Source organism: Thermobia domestica, chromosome 1, assembly GCF_964235325.1.
Source record: "Thermobia domestica chromosome 1, izTheDome1.hap1.1, whole genome shotgun sequence".
NCBI classification, from domain to species: domain Eukaryota; kingdom Metazoa; phylum Arthropoda; class Insecta; order Zygentoma; family Lepismatidae; genus Thermobia; species Thermobia domestica.
The window spans coordinates 361,409,186-361,430,747 of record NC_137454.1 but is presented as its reverse complement, the minus strand read 5'-3'; the positions used below and the strand labels follow the sequence as shown (position 1 = coordinate 361,430,747).

Below are 21,562 nucleotides of genomic sequence, written 5' to 3'. Positions count from 1 at the left end.
TAAAAATAGAATTCAAAAACCGAGTTATGACTCTGTTGTTGCTATCGTCCCAGAAGCGTACACACACATCCATTTGAGTCCTTTGCGCAACAGCAAAGTTTCAGCTAATTCAACGACATAATGTTCGAATTCTTGTAACAAGGATTTAAGTTCATGTTGAAAATAAGGACATAATCCATACATGATACCATATGACACTTTGTCCTTGTGCAATTTCATCTCGCTAGCCATTGCAGTTTAGAAACACCCTAGTGAAAAGAACACACTATTTTCATTACTGCGTCAAGAGTTGTGATTTATCACCGCGTTTATACACCACAAAATCTCTGCCTGTGTAACACTATCCTTCAGTTTATATTTGTCCAGGGTCAAAGTACTAGTGGGAGTTCAGTGTTTCGCTTGATGAGCATGGAAGAGGATCAGTGCTGGTGCCAGGTACGTCTACATGTGATGCTGACGCAGAAACAACTGAACTTTCTTTAGGTTTTCTTGGGAAATGATACGTCATTACGAAAGTCTTCCGTCGAGTTGCCGCAAGGTTCTGATGCTTCTTGTACTTTGAATGTCTAGTAATAGTAGTACGTCCCAGCGTATCAGACGAAAATGAAATATTACACCACACACATTCTATATTTAATTTTGTCTTTCCTTCTTTTACCCAGGGAAATTCTCCCTTCTGTTTTTCTTGAAAATTAATTGACGGATCTATGTATTAAAAAAAAAAAAAAAAAAAGAAAAAAAAAAAAAAAGAAGACAAATTTCTTGGTTTGCCTTAGTATGTTCATACGGAAACGCCAACTCCTTCGATACACATCCGATGTCTTCAATTTCACTTCGTTATGACTGTTGTTCCCGTTAACTTTGACGCGATAGACAAAATGTTCTTTCTCAATTTTCATAAATTCTCATTCGCTCCCTCTCGCACAGGGTCTGTTTCCTCGCAATTTCATTTGCTACCGTTTGGAAATTTTCCAACCGATAGTTATCCACCCGATGTTCTACAGTATATTTTTATTCTTTTTCTTCTAAAAAGCTCGAATCCTAAGATTATTTAGACAGATGTCATATTTTACGAATGAAAATTGTTTAATAAAACAAACTTACCAGCCACCTACATCACAGACACAGCCAATTTTTAATCAAACGTGTACTACAAACAAATGAATGACGACTTGCGTTCTAAACAAAAGAACAGCGAAATGCGATTTTGTGAATGATCATATTGGAATTTTCAAATGTAAATGCGGTGACATCAAGTGTTCATCTCAAGCAAATAAGCACAATAACTGTCAAAAACGAAGTTCAAATTTTCCGACTTTTTTTCGCAAATTTCCGACAAATCCCCGATCTCCCGACCATTTTTTTTTTTAATTTAAAGCAAATTCCCGATTGTCCCAACTGCTAGACACTCTGGACTACAATCTCATGTCGCCGCATCATCTTAAAAGTTTCGTCGCACTTTTTGCCTTCATTCCCAACATTTACTACACTAGTCCAAATTCTGTCTGTTAAATCGAGGGTTTACTGACGAACAGATTTCCAACATAAAGGTAATCCATGAAATAATAAAAGCCAATATACTACAAAATCATCACTTTATGGATTTCATAAATAACACAACTGTGTACAATATAAAACAAAGTGTCACACTATATATATTTTTTTCTTTCTTTACAAGAACTTAAAATGTGTATAAACCATAAAATATATTTACACCAAGAATATAGATTTTTTTTTTCTAATACTGTGCAGTACATAGTTTTGTACTTAACAGCCTTAAAAGTTACAAAGAGTATCTTTGTATGGATGAAGAACACCTTTTTTAACAGTAATATTACTGAAAAAAAAGGTGGACAAGAAATCACATTTAAATGTCTTAGTATATCATATGAAACTGTTAGTTCCTAAAGAGGACAAGTCATGAATAATAGCGTATGTATTTTATATTGATCTACCGTTTCGAATTGTTCACTCATCGTCATCATCACACACACAATGCATTATTCTCAAAATACAAATTCATTACTTTCCGTTAATATACAGTATATAAATTATGCTTTGAAAAAAAATCTCTAAAGGGTTGCCACAAACTCCCGTTACCCCTTGATAATTGCTAACGTAAGTTTTCCCGTTACGCAATTAAAGAGACATGTTGGTTTCAGCATGACGATGCACCTGCCTATTATGCCCTCGTCGTACGCAAATATCTTATTGAAGTCTTTTTCTGGGCATTGGATTGATCGTGGTAATCCGAATCTGCCCGCATCACGAAGCCCAGACCTCATCACTTGTGATAATGCGCTATGGGAGTTCATAAAGGGCATCGTTGTACAAAACCGTTACGATACCACTGCCGAACTGATAGAAGCTGTGAGACAAGCTTTCACTCAAGTTACATCTGCAATGATCTGCACAGAACCTGGTGGCGTATTACACTTTGTCATGAGAATGACGTTCGACAGACTGATCCTTTGGACACTTAATGTTTCTTATCTCAATAAAACCTCTCGAAAGCATTGTTATTCATGTCATTCAGTACTTTCCGTGTAGTTATCTACCTACGTTTAGTGATTTATGTTACTTACTTTCAGGGGTAACGGGAGTTTGTGGCCACCCTGTATAGAACACGGAGTATTTCATCATATGACTGGTGTACCCGAAGGTACTTTTAAAATGTAAATCTATTGTTATATGCTTATATACATTAAAATTATGTACCAGACTTTTCTTAATGGTTAACTTTACAGTATTTAATACGCATTGCTGCAGTATAATTAATAAAAACCAGAGAGTGTGAACATTCATACATGTTTTCTTTTAGCACAATCAGCTCACATTTAACAAACCTTCTGCTGGTTTTTATAGGGACTTCCAGCTGAAGGTAACTTTGAATCAAAAAAACAATTATCACTACGCAAATTCCTTGTTGAGCATTTATTTTTTATAAATAGGCACACACATCAGAAACGTTGAAAGTTGCCCGTAGGCTGCGTATTAGCTGTGGAAGTGTAAATCATTCCCTGCTGCTGTACATGCTGTGGAGGTTGAACGTGGTGGAATTCTGTTGGCTGCGACGTGGTTAACGCAGTCGAGGTGGTCACTGGATGTGGTGGAGCTAGTCTCACTCGTTTGGCGTTAGGACCATGATTGCTCTGATCACCTTGCTGTCCCTGATTCCCCTGTTGCTGGAAAAAGTGTCAATGAAAGCATATGCACAACAACAAGAATAATGGAAAAGTAAAGTACATGCACAACAATAATGAAATATAAAGTATCCCGTAATTATCTGTTCATTGATTCCTGATATCAGGAGATTCAGAACATCAATCTCTGTAGTACCCAAATTATACAGCATGTCCATAAAAATACTATCATATTTTAAAGTCGTATTATGTCGCTTTGATTAATCGTATTTAAATGAAATTGGTCACATTTGAAAGAAAAACTCAAATATTTTTGCGCATGTCAACAATAGACAACAATGTCAATAACTGATGGGATCAAACATAAAAAAGTAAATTCACTCATGTTTACTTTGTGATTAGTCGATATGGATTCATTGTTGGGTATTTATCAGGCAGTTGCTGTTTCTGCTGGAAATCACTTGGAAAGCTTTTATGTTTGTGCACTGTTTTGCCGCAATGTGCTAACATAAATTTATTTCCGTTCGTTGTGTTGTGTTGTTATTAAAGAATAAGTTTTAAGGAATTATGGCGACCCCACAAGGATGAAGTTGGTGTGTTTTGAAATATCACAGCAAGCAGAGTCTGGTGCAGGTGTGAAGTAACTGTGTATTGGATATGAAGTGACCATGAGATAATTGTATAAACTCCAATTTAATTCACTAAATTCGATTATTTTATTAAATTACATTATTAACGAAAGAAACATGAACTTTTGAAAGTTTATTGGAAGAAAACTTTGATCAGGATTGTACATTTTCAGACACCTGTTGTAAATACATTTTTGTTAATAAACTCGACTAGCTTCCTCATTACCCTTCCGCATACCTTCAAGCATAGCCTGATACTTCCCGATTCATTGGACACTTAAGTCATCATTCTTCAGCCGAACAAAACCACGAGGGACACAAGAACAAAGGGGTATTCGACACACGATTAGGATAGGTGCAGGATCATCGGAGAGAAGGGGATCGCACCGTTGAAAAATAACCAACTCCATAAGTCAAGAGTATCATTCTGCCGGTTCATCGCCGCAGACACCTTTGAGTTTGTCAGCAGACTAGTGGAATGAAGGTGTAGGAGAACATCATCGAAAAGACGCATTATCGACGCCCTTGCAGATCAACATGATAGAGATCCAGATGTTGACTGTCTCCAGTTTATCCAAGCTCCTCCAAGGGAAAACATTCATCGTTCCAGATGACTAGGACGACGCCACTCTCGTTGGAATTATCAGGCTAGTGCTCATTCCTTTATCTCAGTTAAAATCTTTCTCTTTCTCTTACCTTTCCCATAACTAGCCATTTTTCAAAATTAGAAACATTTGAATTTCATTAAATTCAACCATAATTTTACAGTTAAGTACCGTGTTGTGCATCAGTTCCATCCTCATTTGGTTGCATTTATTTATTACGTATTCTGAGCTATAACTGATGGCACAGCACCGGCACACAGGTTCAACGTGCCTTTAGGCGAAGGTTTATATGGGGCTACATAAAGGATTGTGTCTATGCACCCGCACTGCCTCAAAACCTGCAAGAAGTGCAAGTTCGTATCAGTTTCATCAGATATGTTGAAGCATGTGTGGCGTGAATGGGAATACAGTCTTGATGTCTGCATCGCCACTCGTGGGGGCCACATTCAACGTCTATAAGGTATAGTAAAAAATATTTGAGTTTTTATTCTTTCAAATGTGACTAATTTCATTTAAATACGATTATCCAAAGCGTCGTATTACCACTTTAAAGTATGATCGTATTTTTTGTAGATGCGCTGTATTTCTCGTCATGTTCGCTCTCACATTTCCATAATGATGGAAAGAATCCTTTGTTTTATGCCTTCTAAGCTTAAATCCTTATTTGGTACATAATATCCTTAATTCTCCTTGGCCAATAAAAATTCGGGAATTATCTTGCATAAACTAGATGGTCATACAATTGAGACCATACCATTTTTGAGGAATCACTGTGGCGTCACGGAAACAATTACTCTTTAGAACGAGGTGACTTATTCTTATGTACGAAGGAAGAAAAAAGCGTTGTACTATGTCATCACATCTGGCAACTATCACACAAAATGTGTAGAGAAAATTATGGAAACCCACCATTACATTTTTTTGAAAAAAAGTACTTAAAGTGATCAGCATTTTGCTACGTTATTTCTCTCTCTCTCTTAAACATACAGATATGACATCCTATACAGCAAAAACTGTGGTATTGGAACGACACAAAATGACTACCACTTTAGCGTGTTACTTGTGCGGGAATTTAACACAAAGGATATCGCCTTCCAATCATATCTGAAATAACTCATTACTGGCTGTATTTGCATTTGTTTTTACTCTTTGTATGAGCAAAGCTTCACGCAGTATATTTGTCATTACCAAATAACGAATCTACGTTTCCTGTAATCGGTCACAGTAATAGTTTTGTAAACCTGTGAATTGTCTGATAAGTTATATGAATAGCAGTGCTGCCATGTGTTTTCCTTATCTATTATTCTCATGTCTTAACACGTACGAACAGAAGATGGCAGAACAGCTATTCACGTAACTGCTATCAGACAATTTACAAGTTTACAAAACTATTGTTGTGACCGATAACAGAAAACAGAACGTTATTCGTTGTTTGGTATAAATACCAAATATACTGCGTAAAGCATTCCTTATACCAAACAATAAAAACCAATGAAATTCTCACAGCCAGTAACTAGTTATTTCTGATATGTTCCGAAGGCGATGTCATTGGTGCTGAATTAACACGCTGCAGTGGTAGTCATTTTGTGTTATTTCAACACCTCATTTTTTGCTGTGTACAAGATCCTCAGAGATTATTAATATTTTGAAGATATCTAAATAGCAATCAATTTTAAGTGCTCTCTTATTATTTGCTTAAATTTCGGCGACTTAAGTTTTTACATCTTTCACTAAGTAAATAACGAAAGATGAGTTTGTGTTTTAGAAAATAGAAAGGAAAATACATGAAACTATACTCTTGACTAGTGAAAAAAAGTATTCAATACGTTCTCTGGATCCGGAGCAGAAACGTTTATTATATCTAGGTAAGGATATAGGGACATGTTTATAAAAATTGTAATACCTATACTGTTCCGTAGATAATACTACCGTAATATTTCGACCCCTACATTTTCTATATTCATCAGAGCTGTTCTAAGGGAAGGCTTTGATTTTAGAAGGCACTGATTTTCTCTCTCTATCTCTCCCTCTCTCTCTCTCCCCTCCCTAGGAATACTACACGAAGAATACAGAGAATCTTTCAGTTTAACGTCCCACGATTATGCCATTTACAGGGCTCATAGTGGTCTGGTCTCTTGTAAATAGTTCAAAAGTGACCAAAAGCACACGAAAAAGTGAACAAAATCTCATGATGCACCTTTTTTCCTTTGTCAACTTCTCCATCACCTCTCTCTTTGTTTGCTGTTTTGTTTCTTCTTTACTTCTTCTTTTTGAGCTTCCTCCTTTCTTAGGTTTTCTAAGTATGCTTTGTAGTTACGGTAAGCAGACTTAGCAGATGTAAGAAGCTTCTAAGTAAGTGGAACCAGTTCTGGCCTATTTCCGAATTTCTTCATCCCAAACATTATATTTAACTTAGCATTGAGAGTTCTCAAAGCCATGAATATTCAAATTCATATTAAGAAGAACATACAAGAAGCATAACACAAGACGAACATGATGAACCACACGAACACACACAACGTTGAGCGGAGCGTTAACTATTACGAGAGAAAACTAAGAGATCATTATGATAGAAGAAAAAATAGACCCAGAAGCGTTCTCAAGCCCACCTTGAGAGCTTAAGCATCCACCAATCATCCAGGCCTGTAGCCAGCCCAAAAATTTAGGAGGGGCCCAGTCGAAATTTGGGGAGCCCGATTCAACCACATTGTAGTTCATCACCATATTATAGTTCACTTGTAAACCTACCGTGAAAATTTTAGGAGGAGCCAGTAAAAATTTAGGGGGGCCCGCCCCTCTAGACCACCCTGGATACGGGCCTGCAACCATCCACTGTGCTTTAGAAAGAATAAAAGCTGAAGTGAGAATAAAGCTGACTGTTTCACATATGGCAGCAAGTACTGAAGCTTTCAGAAGAGTAATGAGTAACAAGCTTCTTAGAAAACTGCCAATGCAAAACATAAATCACACGAAAAAGTCATTTCACTTCCCAAAAAAGTAACTTTTAGTGACCACCTTGAAAAAAAGTAACTTTTAGTTTTTTTAAAAAAAATTACTCGCTACGAGCCCTGCATTTAGGTTAAGGGAGATGATGATTAAGGCAAGTGAATGATGGTGGATAGATTGGTGGAATGAGAAACTGGGAGTATCCTGAGAAAACCCACGGACACGATATGGCCTGGGATCGAACCTGAGCTAAATACAAAGAAGGTATGTAAGAATAAAGTGATGCTGAAGTTACTCTGCGCGAACAAATTGAAAAAATAAATACTCCGAAGTTAGGTCTGACGTCGCTATACGGATGAACAAAAATTATTTCCTGCTACTTGGAAAAAAAAAAAAAAAAAAAAAGACGTAATGCGGATAGTGAATATCACAACTTCATACTAGGTTCTACGATTGTTCTGCTTTAGATATACTGCTGTTATGAAAAGCATTCATACAATGATTGGTCAAATGAAAAGGATAACGAATTCTACTACAAAGTATACTCCGGGTATGATTTCAGATAGTCGAATACACAAGATATCAGTGGGAACAGTCAACATACAGAAATTCAAACAGATATGGACTGACTAACTAACTATTAACTGTATGGCCTATGGAATCTGAAGGTTCAATGCCGCGTTTACAAAAGCTCTCCACTGACTTCTATTCTTAGCCAACTGGATCCAGTTTTTACTTTGTATTCCTATTTCTGCGAGATCCATCTTAATATTGTCCTCCCGTCTGCGCCTAGGTCTTTCTTAATTGTTGTTTTCTGATTGGTCTTCCAGTTAAGACTTTGAAAGTTTTTCTACTTTCTTCCATTCTAGCTACATGACCTACCCACCTGAGCCTCCTAGATTTGATGAACTTAACAATGTCTGGTAAACCATATAAATTATGTAGTTCTTCGTTACGAATCCCGATCCTCTTGAGTCCGAATATTCGTCTCAGGATCTTGTTTCTAAATACTTTCAGTCTACGTTCTTCCCTCAGAGTAAGCGACCATGCTTCGCAATTATACAGAACAACAAGCATTATCGTTTGATATACTTTAAGCTTGAAATTCCTAGACAGAATTCGCAACAACACGAGATTTTGAACTGAATAGTAACACGAATTTCCTGCTTTTAGTCGACATTTAATTTCTTCGTGAAAATGGTTTTCGTCTGTTAATATTGATCCTAGATATTTGAAAGTATCCACTTTATCAAAAGTATTATTTGATATTTTAACGCATCCATAATTTGCCATATTACGATCCCAACGAACTTCCATGTATTTAGTTTTCTCTGCATTTACTTCTAAACCCATGTCCCAGCAAGCGTTTAATAAGACCTCTGCATTTCTTTCTATTGCTCTCCTATCGTCCTGTATTAAATTTACATCATCAGCATACGCCATAAACTGGTGAATACCATTCAACTCTAGGCCCTAGTTGCTATGTTTGATTTTCCTTATAGCGTATTCCAGAACAAAATTGAATAATAATGACAACAACGCATCTCCTTGTGTCAGGCCATTCTCGACGTGAAAGCTCGTGGACAAAAATTTTCCTACCCGGACTTTACTTTGGGATTCATTTAAACTTATCTTAATTAATCTAATTAGTTTTTTTCGGACACGTATATGACATTGTTAGGAAGCAGCAGGAGATATCAAAGCTGTTGTCAGATGTTTAAGACTGCGTAACACATGCATTTCAATAGCCCTTGCCAGTTACAAGGACTCCTTGAAACTGTCAGCAGTATACTGAACTCGTGAAAACTCTACGTCATTTTGACTGAAAAATTTTAGCAGCGAACACGTTGTGATATGGTTCTTAACCGCTGTAGATATACTGCAAATGGATATTTGTTTGATGATGTAAATGCCAAGCACAACGTATCTTAGAAAACAACCGTTTTTCTACGCCAATTTCACTGGAAAATGTGGGACATCTGCTTTATGGTTCGAATCCATCATCCTGAAGGAACACCTCAAAGATCGAACATCAACCTGCGGACCTGTGTGATGGATTGGTAGCTCTCATACAGTAAAGCCTTCATCCAGTGGGGGTATACTCCCATTTGTAGCAATACTGGAATACCCGTCTACATGCGCTTATGGTGAATATTTCTAACTGATTAGTGTAATCGTAAGGGACTCTCCGTAACATTCCATTTGATCAACTGTTTTATATTGCGTTCATGCATAACATGAAATAAATTCAGTACAACTGATGAGGACTTATAATATAAAATCAAAATCTAAATTATCTTCTATATAAAGCACGTCTACAAGAAACAATTATGACAGATTTGGTTTTCTTCTTAAAAAATGGAACATTATACAGCTGAAGTGTACTGGGAGGATTAAGAAATAGAACAAAGAATAACAGGTTGTCCAATTTCTAAGTGACTACGCTACTGGTGTTTCATTCTATGTATCAAAGCCAAAGCTAAAAATGAATCTGAAGCATAATCAAGTAAACTCAAGACATCACTAAGAATAATCAAAGTTTAATTAAGGTTGTATAATGATCCACCATACTTGATAAAGTCTACTGATGAATATAAGATTTTTTTTTTTAATGTACTGATATCGCTTATTTCTTCTGCATGATTAACTCACTATGGTCTAAGGAACCCATCAATTCATCGCCGCGAACACGAAAGAAGCCCATTGGATCATAGTTTGTATCAAGTCAAAGCAACTGGGATTGATATACTGTACTTCGCTACTCGTGTTTTATGTTACTTTCCTTTCGGCTTAACTGTAGACTTCAATATTTCTTTTACGTGATTACTTACATGTTAATCCAAATATTTCATTATCTGAAATTATTAAATTAAGACTGTCCAGAAAGTCCCAGACGTTTCGGCCTATCGCAGCAGTGGGCGGGGCTACAGTTGCCATTTTGGTGTCAGAACGTTGCCACACTCAGTACGCATCTACCTGTGGTAGCGTGAGGACTGTGACGCCCTTACTGTGATTTCTGTGACGTGTTACAATGTGCATTGCAATAGAAAATCCCGCCTCTTGTGAGGTGCGTTCTCTGATTAGGTTTTTGTTCGCAAAAAACCGCAAAATCCGTCGCCAATAGTGTGAAGTGTGCGAAGATGGTGTTTTTTCACAACAACGTAGTCCACACACGCCAAGCGTACCTGAGAGCTCTTGGATGGGAGATGTTCGATCACCCACCATATAGCCCCGATTTGGCGCCAAGCGATTATCACCTCTTCCCGCATGCGATGAAGACATGGCTCGCTACACAATGCTTTGATACTGATGCCGAATTGCATGCCGGTGTAAGCCAGTGGTTGAAATCGCATGCGGCAGATTGCTATCGTAACGCTATTAAAAACTTGGAAAAACAGCTTAAGAGTGTACCTTTCAAATGTATATAATACAATTTGGTTTGTTCATTCTGTTATTTATTTATTTATTTATTAATTTCAAAATGTATGTTATTTCCTGGACAACCCTCGTAGCTATATACAGGATTTTCGGGAATAAACCGACAAATTTCGCATACGTGTTGAGGACATCAATGCAAAAATGTTTACATGCGACTTTCGTCGGAAACCCACCGCTATAATTACGCAGATGATGCCTATTTAAAGTAAATAATGAAATTGGTCGTAAAGTGGCTAAGCTGAACAAAACAAATGACAAACTTCGCACACATGTTCGGAAATTCAACACAAGAAAAACATTATTTGCAACTTTGGTCGGAAACGCCTATTTACTGAGAGGGGTCAATTTAAGGTAACAGCCCTACGACTAATTCCACTAATTACCTTACGTATGTCCTATCTCTGTGATTTCTTGATTAAAGAACTGACGATTTAACAATTCTTCTGCATATACTAACAATGGTACAGTTCTATAGACACTAACAATATGGGAATCTTTCTTAGTTTCTGCTTCTTCTTTTCTTCATGTAACTTGTGCATTTCATTTTGAATTACTGTGCAAAAATAAAATAATACTTGCTGATTTAAATTGTTGAGTATGTAACAATTAGTATATTACCTAATTCTACGGCCTAACTCGGAGATTTAATGCTGGTTCACAAAAGCTCTCCATCGATTTCTGTCCTTGGCGAACTGGGTCCAGTTTGTACTCTGTATTCCTATTCTGAGAGATCGATCTTTATACTGTCCTCCCATCTGCGCCTAGGTCTTCCTAATGGTCGTTTTCCGATTGGATTTCCAGTCAAAACTTTGACAGCGTTCCTATTTTCTTCCATTCTCGCTACATGAACTGCCTACCTGAGCCTCCTCGACTTGACGATTCTAACAATGTTTGGTAAACGGTATAAATTGTGCAGTTCCTCGTTATGAAGTTTCCACATTTCCGTTCCTATTGGTCTGAATATTAGACATAGAATCTTGTTCTCAAATACTTTCAGTCTGCGTTCTTCCCTTAAAGTAAGCGACCATTATTTCGCAACCATACAGCACAAGAGGCGTGATTATTGTTTTATATATTTAAGCTTCAAGTTCCTCGACAGAATTCGCGACGACAAAAGATTTTGAACCGAATAATAACACGACTTCATTGCTTTCAGTTGACATTTAATTTCTTCGTGGATTAGGCAGAATGAGGCAGAATGTCAACAACACTGTCAACGGATGGGACAACTTCGAATTTTTTGGCGGGGGAAAGAACGTGTGGTGGTACTTTATCGACTGACGCTTCGTCTTTGGGGTAGTAATGGTGTACCCACCACTCGCCGCGGGCGATGAATGTTCTGGTCGCACAACCTTCTGCAGTCAGAAATTCAATAACAACCCGCTGTTTCAACCGGACGACACCACTAGATGTCATGCATTGCTCCATTAATCTGGAATCAGAAGAGAGAAGAATGCGAAACAAGTGACATTCTATAGCTTAATATACAGTTCAATATGCTTGCAGTACTATCGGCCAAGTATGGGGCTTGGAGGCATTACTTTCTGAATCACCCTCGTGTTTTTGTTAAACGTTAACAATATTGTAGAATTTTCTTTCTTGTTTTTTAACCAAAAATTCAATAGTAGTGGGAAGCGTGGTGAAAAGCCTTAAAATTTCTACACATTCCAATGAAACCAGGACAGCATTCCCTCATGAATTAATGAGGTAAAAACTTCAAATTATGGAAAGTTATTGACGAGAAAACATGAGTGCACTACTGAAAGAAAAAAATATAATTTTGGCACACCGTTTATAGACAATACTATCACATTATTTTATTACATTATACTATGTTGCTAAATTTGACTTTTCTAATTTGTCAACTTAATTACTTTGAAATTCTAGTATCGATAATTCTACACTACAAATCATAGCAATGAATGCTAATTGTTTTGAGAAACAAATTTTTCTGTAAGAATAAGAAGGCTCATCTACTTCTAGAAAATAAATCTAGCAATACAAAACAAAGATTATTGAGCTTGGACTAGCACGATATTTTGTTCAACTTGACAAGAAGCTCACAGCAAGACATGGCGCCTAACATGTTTAATCTTACACAGTTTTGGCTTACGTTTGTGGCTTGATTTTGTCGTGATACCTTAGAAGTATCAGACTTATCCTCTTGATCATCATCCGTTAGGAACTCCCGCTTCGGATATGGAATGGGGCATCCAGCAAACACACTGAAAAAGAGTATAATGAAAGCTGTAGTAAGGTCTTCAAAAAAAAATTACGTATAAGAGCGAGTTGAACAGTATCAAGCATATACCACATGAAACTGCTTATAAAAATTTAATTACATTTCACTAATTTAAAAGGACAAATATTAGACCAAACACATCTGTTTCAAGTTATTAGTAGATTAAACAAACTTAGATTAGACCGTCTAGCTTTGGTAGTTCAAGTAATAAACATCCGACCGGCAAACGGAGATTGAAGTTCGTATGCCTGTCAGTATATACATTTCCCTTATGTCGTCAATAACTTTTTGTACGAGGTACGTCAAAAATTATCCGTAATTTTACATAACTCTTCTTACATTGTGCATACTCGTTTATTTTTATTGTTATGCTGTTGTGGTCATGTTATGAAAGTTTGATCCTAATTCCTGCATTTGTCTTCCTTTTGTTTTATTGTTATGCTGTTCTGGTCACGCTGTGAAAGTTTGATCCTAATTCCTCCATTTGTCTTCCTTTTGTTTTGTTATGCTGTTCTGGTCACGCTATAAAAGTTTGATCCTGATTCTTCCATTTGTCTTCCTTTTGTTTTATTGTTATGCTGTTCTGGTCACGGTATGAAAGTTTGATCCTAATTCCTCCATTTGTCTTCCTTTGTTTTATTGTTATGCTGTTCTGGTCACGCTATGAAAGTTTGATCCTAATTCCTCCATTTGTCTTCCTTTTGTTTTGTTATGCTGTTCTGGTCACGCTATAAAAGTTTGATCCTGATTCTTCCATTTGTCTTCCTTTTGTTTTATTGTTATGCTGTTCTGGTCACGGTATGAAAGTTTGATCCTAATTCCTCCATTTGTCTTCCTTTGTTTTATTGTTATGCTGTTCTGGTCACGCTATGAGTTTGATCCTAATTCCTCCATTTGTCTTCCTTTTGTTTTGTTATGCTGTTCTGGTCACGCTATAAAAGTTTGATCCTGATTCTTCCATTTGTCTTCCTTTTGTTTTATTGTTATGCTGTTCTGGTCACGCTATGAGTTTGATCCTAATTCCTCCATTTGTCTTCCTTTTGTTTTGTTATGCTGTTCTGGTCACGCTATAAAAGTTTGATCCTGATTCTTCCATTTGTCTTCCTTTTGTTTTATTGTTATGCTGTTCTGGTCACGGTATGAAAGTTTGATCCTAATTCCTCCATTTGTCTTCCTTTGTTTTATTGTTATGCTGTTCTGGTCACGCTATGAAAGTTTGATCCTAATTCCTCCATTTGTCTTTGTTTTATTGTTATGCTGTTCTGGTCACGCTATGAGTTTGATCCTAATTCCTCCATTTGTCTTTCTTTTGTTTTATTGTTATGCTGTTCTGGTCACGCTATGAAAGTTTGATCCTGATTCCTCCATTTGTCTTCCTTTTGTTTTATTGTTATGCTGTTCTGGTCACGCTATGAGTTTGATCCTAATTCCTCCATTTGTCTTCCTTTTGTTTTGTTATGCTGTTCTGGTCACGCTATAAAAGTTTGATCCTAATTCCTCCATTTGTCTTCCTTTGTTTTATTGTTATGTTGTTCTGATCACGCTATGAAAGTTTGATCCTGATTCCTCCATTTGTCTTCCTTTTGTTTTATTGTTATGCTGTTCTGGTCACGCTATGAAAGTTTGATCCTAATTCCTCCATTTGTCTTCCTTTGTTTTATTGTTATGTTGTTCTGGTCACGCTATGAAAGTTTGATCCTAATTCCTCCATTTGCCTTCCTTTTGTTTTATTGTTATGCTGTTCTGGTCATGCTATGAAAGTTTGATCCTAATTCCTCCATTTGTCTTCCTTTTGTTGCAGATAGATCATGGCAGCTCCATTAGAAGTTTACACCAAAGAGGGACAAACAAGAGGAGGAGAGGGACCGCAACACATCAAAGACTTTCGGCACAACACGGGAACAGTGTCTTGCCGCAACGGATTATCTACGAATGGATTGAAAAATTCAAAAATGTTACGCACGAGGAAGGAGCCCGACGACCATCCACGGCCACACAAATGATGACAACACTGAGCGTGCACGTGATATGGTTCTGTTGGACGGACGAGTGTCTGTTGATGAAGTGACACATCGTCTGGAAATTAGTCAACTTTCCTGATACATTTTCTGACCACAAAAACCGGATCACTGTTCGTTGTTCCTCTTTGGTGTAAATTTCTAATGAAGTGCGCATGATCTACCTGCAACAAAAGGAAGCCAAATGGAGACATAAGGATCAAACTTTTATAGCATGACCACAACAAAATAGAAATAAAATAAACGAGGACAGAGCAATGAGAGTATGAACAATGTAAGAGTTATATTAAAATTACGGATAGTTTTTGACTTATCCTCCCTCGTACATACTAGTACTATATGTGAATAAGTAAAATGTACGCAACTGGCATCAGGTAATAGCCTTATTCTATGCTTTTCATGCAGTAAATGGTAGTGGGCAATATTCTGCTTTTATTCTATTTTTTATACAGATCTGCTATAATTTTATCTTTTAGGTAAGTATGGGTGACCAAATGTCCCATTTTTCATGGAATTGTTGTTCCAGAAAAAAGTATTTTAGAAAAACCGTCCCGTTTTTGGCTCGTAATCACTACATCTGGTCAGCCTACTCTAAGTTGCACTAAATCATGACTTTCGTATACAATAAAAAACATGCCATTCTTGTTATGCTTAGGTAATAAATTTAGAAATGCATCCCTTAGGCTATTCTTCCTATTGAAAAACGTGCATATGAGCACATGAGCAGACGATCAGGTAAGCAAAACTGGGACGAACGAAAGCGGAGGAAATAAAACATAAAAGAACCTCAGAATAATACATAGAGAAGGACCATTCTTCAGTTTTTTCAGAAGGGAGGACAGTCTGAGGAATATACATCCATGGTTTCAAACAAAAACTGCATGTTTCTATTCTATCTATGAACCTTGAACAGTCATTAATTAAATAGTAATGACAAACATTAAAAATATCTTGAAATATTGGTGCACCAATTTATTTTTTTTCGTTTCTACAAAATGTTTCGTTAGCAAATATCGGGTGATGACACAATTACCGGATTGATGTACACTCATGTCCAAAATTATTGTCGCATATCTATAAATATGTTGTTGCAGGAATACACCGTATAATTTGATAACGAATTCACCCGGTATTTCTTATAATGTTAGTATGTGTATAATCCGCAAAGATATGTATGTGGAAAATTTCATGTCAAAAGAGCAGTAAATAGGAACAATATAACGAAAATAAAACTTTCTTGTCCATTTAGCAACATTTTGGTTTACTCGTTCCAATTTTCGTATTTATAATTCTTTTCCTATGAAATTTACCACAAATATACATTTCCCGGTCATACACATAGTATCAATATTAAAAATACCCTGCAAAATCATTATCAAATTATATTCTTACAAAAAGACAGTTATAGATATGAGACAATCATTTTGAACATGAGTGTACATTGTTTTCTTTAAATATTGGAAGAAATATTGAACATATGAAATAACCGTCGTAAAAACTTGTTCAAAAGTTTTCTCTTTTCCAAAATAAATAAAATATACGAGAACAGTGTATATCAACAAACTAATTTTAATTATTATTTTCATCTCGATCAATATTATGAAGTGCATCCAGAAAGTAAATTCCGAAACTGTCCCAAGGTGGCACAAGTATTCAGAGCGAGACGCACTTGTCCAGAAGTGAGAAGGAACAAATAGCCATAAGCTGGCATGAGAAAATTGTGGTTTGGTCTGCACGCAAATACGAATCCTGCCGAATACGTGGTACACGCGATAACCAGGTTTCTCCATGCTAAGAAGCCGTCGATGTCAGAGATCCACCAGCAGTTGCGTTGAGTGTATGGACAGGATGACATGAATGAATATATAGTCACAAGATTGTGCAAACAATTCACAGCAGGTCGGACCAATGCAGGACAACAACCACCGTAGTGGCTTATTACGAATGACTGGGATATCTTTGACCATCCCCACTACAGACCCGACGCGCCTCGCACCCACTGACTTCCACTTGTTCATCCCCCTGAACCGATTTCTGGGCGGCCAACGTTTTGATAGCGCAGATGAGTTGCATACGATTGTTGTGACATCCTGGTTTCAGTCCTTGGCGGCAGAATTCTTAGGAACAGGCATACGAAAGTTAGTACCGCGTTACAATAAATGCCTCAATAAGGATGGTGCATATATTCAAAAGTAGATTGTGTATCACTAATTTCACAGAAATATTTTTTTCTCTCTCTCTTCTTTCTCGTGTATGTTTCATTTTACAGTCTACTTATTTTCTCGATGCGCCTCCTATTATCCTGACAAGAAAAGTTTTGCTCAAGGTTTAAAATTTTATAAGGTGAACGTCAGAAATCAGAACTACATCAACATTATACCTAGACTAATCGTGTTTTATGGACTTTTTTCATTTTTTAAACAATTTTGTTATTATTGTAAGTTTACCTTTTGCTCGTACACTCTTAGAAATGTGTTTTCTCCTGTGATTTTAAATACGTCATATATAAATATTCTCATTGGGATGCAGACCTTTTTTTACAATGTAACAAATCTGATACTAGACTTAAAAACCACTAAAAGAAAAAAAACTCTATTATTAGATTGCCAATTACGTATTTAAAATAGTTTACTAAGAAATCACAATGGAGTAATTCAGACCTACATATGTTACGTTATTTTAACTTATAAACTAGCTTGGTGGTTATCATCATACGCTGTGTGAACAGTCCATTGTCTATTGTACACATTAACCGTATATCTGCAAGTCCACTAGGACAGTAGAGTCCCGACAACTGTGGACCGAAAGGTGGCCGGGTTACTGAAAATGTCGGGTTATCGGGAATGGAGTTAAAAAAGAACAAGTACAAGTGTTTCCTCAAAAAATACAGTACTGTACTTGTATGTGTTTGTTGCTTGAAAATATAACAGAGAATAAAGTATCCAATTACCCTTAAGCAAAGGAAAAGTTCATACTTTATTAAGGTATAGAGCCTTTACTATACATGAAAATGAAAATTAATGAATACACACTGTACAGTAATTTACCTGGTAAGACAGACCTCAGAAAAATACTTTATGAAGGCATAAACGGGTCTGCACGCGGATTTTTCCCCCTACCAGGGTGTGGCGGAGTTATCCGGATTGCCTGGTTACCGGGTGCCGAGTTTTAGGGACTTTACTGTATTTTCAAATTTACAAGATACAAAATTTCTAAGTTTTAGAAAATCTACATCGTCCCCAATGTTAGCTGAGGGTAGGAAGCGCTTCTATCTCCAAATCTCGCAAAAGAAAATACATTATTTACGAAAATATAGGAACAAAAAGGTAAGTTTACCATTATGAATATGTGTTCTTTAGGGTCAGTAACTGATTATTATAATTATTATTTAAGCAACGTACTCTTGTGTAGGAAGAGGATCCTCCTGGAAATAGGCATCCTGCATTGCTTGTTCTGATGTTATTCTTTTTGTAGGGTCCATCAGGAGTAACTGCTGCAGCTGCAAAAATATAGAATCAAACTTAAAATTTGAGTTGAGTTGATTTTGAGTTTAACGTCCCGTTCAGCAACGAGGCTATATGAGACGTGGACCTGCTGATTAACGTGGAATCCGAACCACATAAGCCCCCGCCGGTAATCGAACCCGGATCTCCCACGCCAAAGGCGCGTACGCTAACTGCTTAGCCAGCTCAGAATCAAACTAAAAATTTGAATGTATAAATAAAAGTGCATTTCATCATGAACTATTACTCCACATTAAGATATGTTATTGACAAAACTGATTATATAATTTATTTATATGAAAGTACACAGGAATACACCCGTAACATACCTTCTTGACACACATAAGTGAACGTAACATGAACCTTACAAGGAAGAAAAAAGTAAAACATTAAAAAAAAAGAAAAGAAAAAGGAAAGAATGTACAATCCAACCATAAAAAATAATATACACATATATCAGTAAGTTATCGAACAATGATAAACCATACATGGTCATTATTCAGTATTTCATACAGAAGTTTAACAAATTTAACTTTCCCATTTGAAAATAGATCTATCCTATCATTTAATTTGTTACAGATTCTCAGCACTCGTATAATAGATGAGTGTGCATGACGAACTTTTCACCATAGGTATATATTAAAAAAATATATATTTTGATTTCTGGAGCGATATCTTGGTACATAGAAAGGGATACGTTGCAACCGTGTTGAACTGTTAATTCTTTTTGTTAATACATTTTTAAAATAATAAGAGAATGTACAGTTCTTCTATCCTTTAAACTACATAGGTTGAATAGCGGGCGTAAAAGCGACACTGACAGATAAGTTGTTGACCTTGAATTAAATCTTTTATAATACCTCAAAAATTTATTATGAATCACCTCAATTGACTGGATGTCTCTCTTAAAGCAGGGTCTTCTAATTACCGAGGCATACTCTAGTTTGTTCCTAACGAGGGTTTCATATAATTTAATAATTAATAATAAAATGATTATATTATCATTGTGGTCTGTCCATTCACCTGTTCAATAAAAGACCAATATTCTCACAACCACACACAAAAAATTCTAGTGTTTTGCCTTTAAGAAAATATTAGGTGTTTCCATATTTTTGTCCATCCTTTGTCAGTGAATCAATTTATAATTTAAAATCATAACGAGACAACTGCTTTCAACAAGATGAATTGTATATGAACTGCAGAATTTTATTTTGAAGATTATTCGTAGAATACATTTCTCTGTTCTCATAGTCCGGTACGAAATGTGAATACGCTCTTAATAATTCTGAATATATTAGTAGAAGATATTTTTGTTCGCAAATTAATAGTTAAGTTCCATACATATCTCTCAAAAACATACAGTGTCAGGTACGAGGCATCCACACATTGTTCTGTTAAGTTGTAATCTAATGTCTAGATGTCACTACGGCCTGATACAGCAGCATAAGTAGGCTACGAAAACTTAAATGACTTTGAACATAGTCTAGTAACAAGGGTGTCCATCAGGGGGGGCAAGGTGGGGCGCTTGCACCCCCCCCCCCCCCCATGAGGAAATCGTACTTGGGAATATCGAAAGCCCAATAGAAGTTTTACATTAATTATAGCAAAATTTGAAACTATATTTCAAACCTCGCTTATATTCCCCCCCCCCTTGTAAATCACAACATGGTCGCCCTTGTCTAGTATCCATATCAATACGAAATATCTCACATATTTCAACCCTTCTTAAAGATGTCCAAACCAACAGTTCGTGACATGATTGTGATGAAGGAATGTGATGGTACATCTATAACAAAAATCACGGTTATGCAACCCGTGTTTAATCATAAATTTGAACCGTATAGCATGAAAGAAAGAAAGAAAAAAGAAAATGGTTTGTCAAACTTGCCAAGCATCAAGTGAAAGAACCACCAAAAGTTACTGCTAACTGTCCTGGCAGAACCGTCATGAGAGTGGGAGTTTACAACGACACTCTCATCAATTAATTAAGCTATATTTGGTCGTGACTATTATTTAATTTAGAGAAGCCTACGAAGAAAGAGAACTAATAATAAATTTAGTTATGCTATGATACAAAAAGTTTAAAAAAGAAATCATTAGATTATAAAATTCCGTTATCGTAGCTAGGATATATGGTTGTCAAGTGAGTGTTTATTCATGTAAATCATTATCTGATGTCAGAAATAAATAAATAAATAAATAAAAGGTTCCGAAAATAACATACAACTTCTGTTGTAATTGTGTAAGTTTTATACAACCATTTTTTTTCATCATATTTTTAACACTGTTTATATTATAAGTTTCACGATCGAGCAGCCAACCATAAACCAAACATTTCTTCAGCGGAAGTAAACCGTATACTGCAGTGGCATAAAGAGCAACGCCGCTGAATTTCTACATCGGATACGTGAGATTTGGAATGATGTATCAAGCTTTACCACGTAACGGTCTGATGGGAAGTTTTGAGCTTTACGAATGCTCGGAGAGCGATAGCTACCAGCTTGTGTGGTGCTAATAGTAAAATGTGGAGATGACATTACAGTATGGATCGTTACCATGCAATAAATTGAGCCATTATTTCGTAACACTGCATGGAAATCTACATGTAGATCGGTACACAGGTATTCTGACCCATTTTGTACTGTCTACAGTAGGAAATCACTTGAGTGATGACAGTTCCTGTATCCGCATGAAATTGCCCCATTATAAATCAAGGTCTACGTAAGAGATTGGTTTCGCGGCAATAACATTCCAGTAATGATCTGGCTGGCCTTGAGCCCTAACTTAACGTGTGTTGAAGCATTTGTCAAATGTGTCACAAGTGGTTTGATGGGATGTCTTTCACTGTACAAGTGCAAATTCCATTGAGAGGAACTAGAACGCCAGCTATGCTTAATATCCAATTAATCCATATTCCGAAATGCTCTGGCTTTTTTTCTGAAGAATGGACCACAATTCCTCTCAAAGATGCTCCAAAACTTGTTTGACCCCCGAAATGCTTCAAAACTTGTTTGTGTCTCAGCGCTAGAACTTATAGC

At 36.4% G+C, this 21,562-nt stretch overlaps 1 protein-coding gene across 4 annotated transcripts in view; it reads right to left on the bottom strand.

Annotated features, from left to right (window-relative positions):
- Positions 1-1,578: 1,578 nt before the first annotated feature.
- Positions 1,579-21,562, bottom strand: part of Cdk8 (cyclin-dependent kinase 8) — a 67,110-nt gene continuing 47,126 nt past the window's right edge. For 2 of the 4 annotated variants that reach the window (XM_081730582.1, XM_081730611.1), the window contains exons 9-11: positions 18,423-18,520; positions 12,875-12,986; positions 1,579-3,185 (exon numbers count right to left, since the gene is read on the bottom strand). In XM_081730582.1, coding sequence (XP_081586708.1) covers positions 2,961-3,185; positions 12,875-12,986; positions 18,423-18,520 — 435 coding nt within the window. In that variant the 3' untranslated portion in view covers positions 1,579-2,960. The remainder of the gene's footprint in view (positions 3,186-12,874; positions 12,987-18,422; positions 18,521-21,562) is intronic. The other 2 variants (XM_081730592.1, XM_081730602.1) reach the window with 2 other exon arrangements.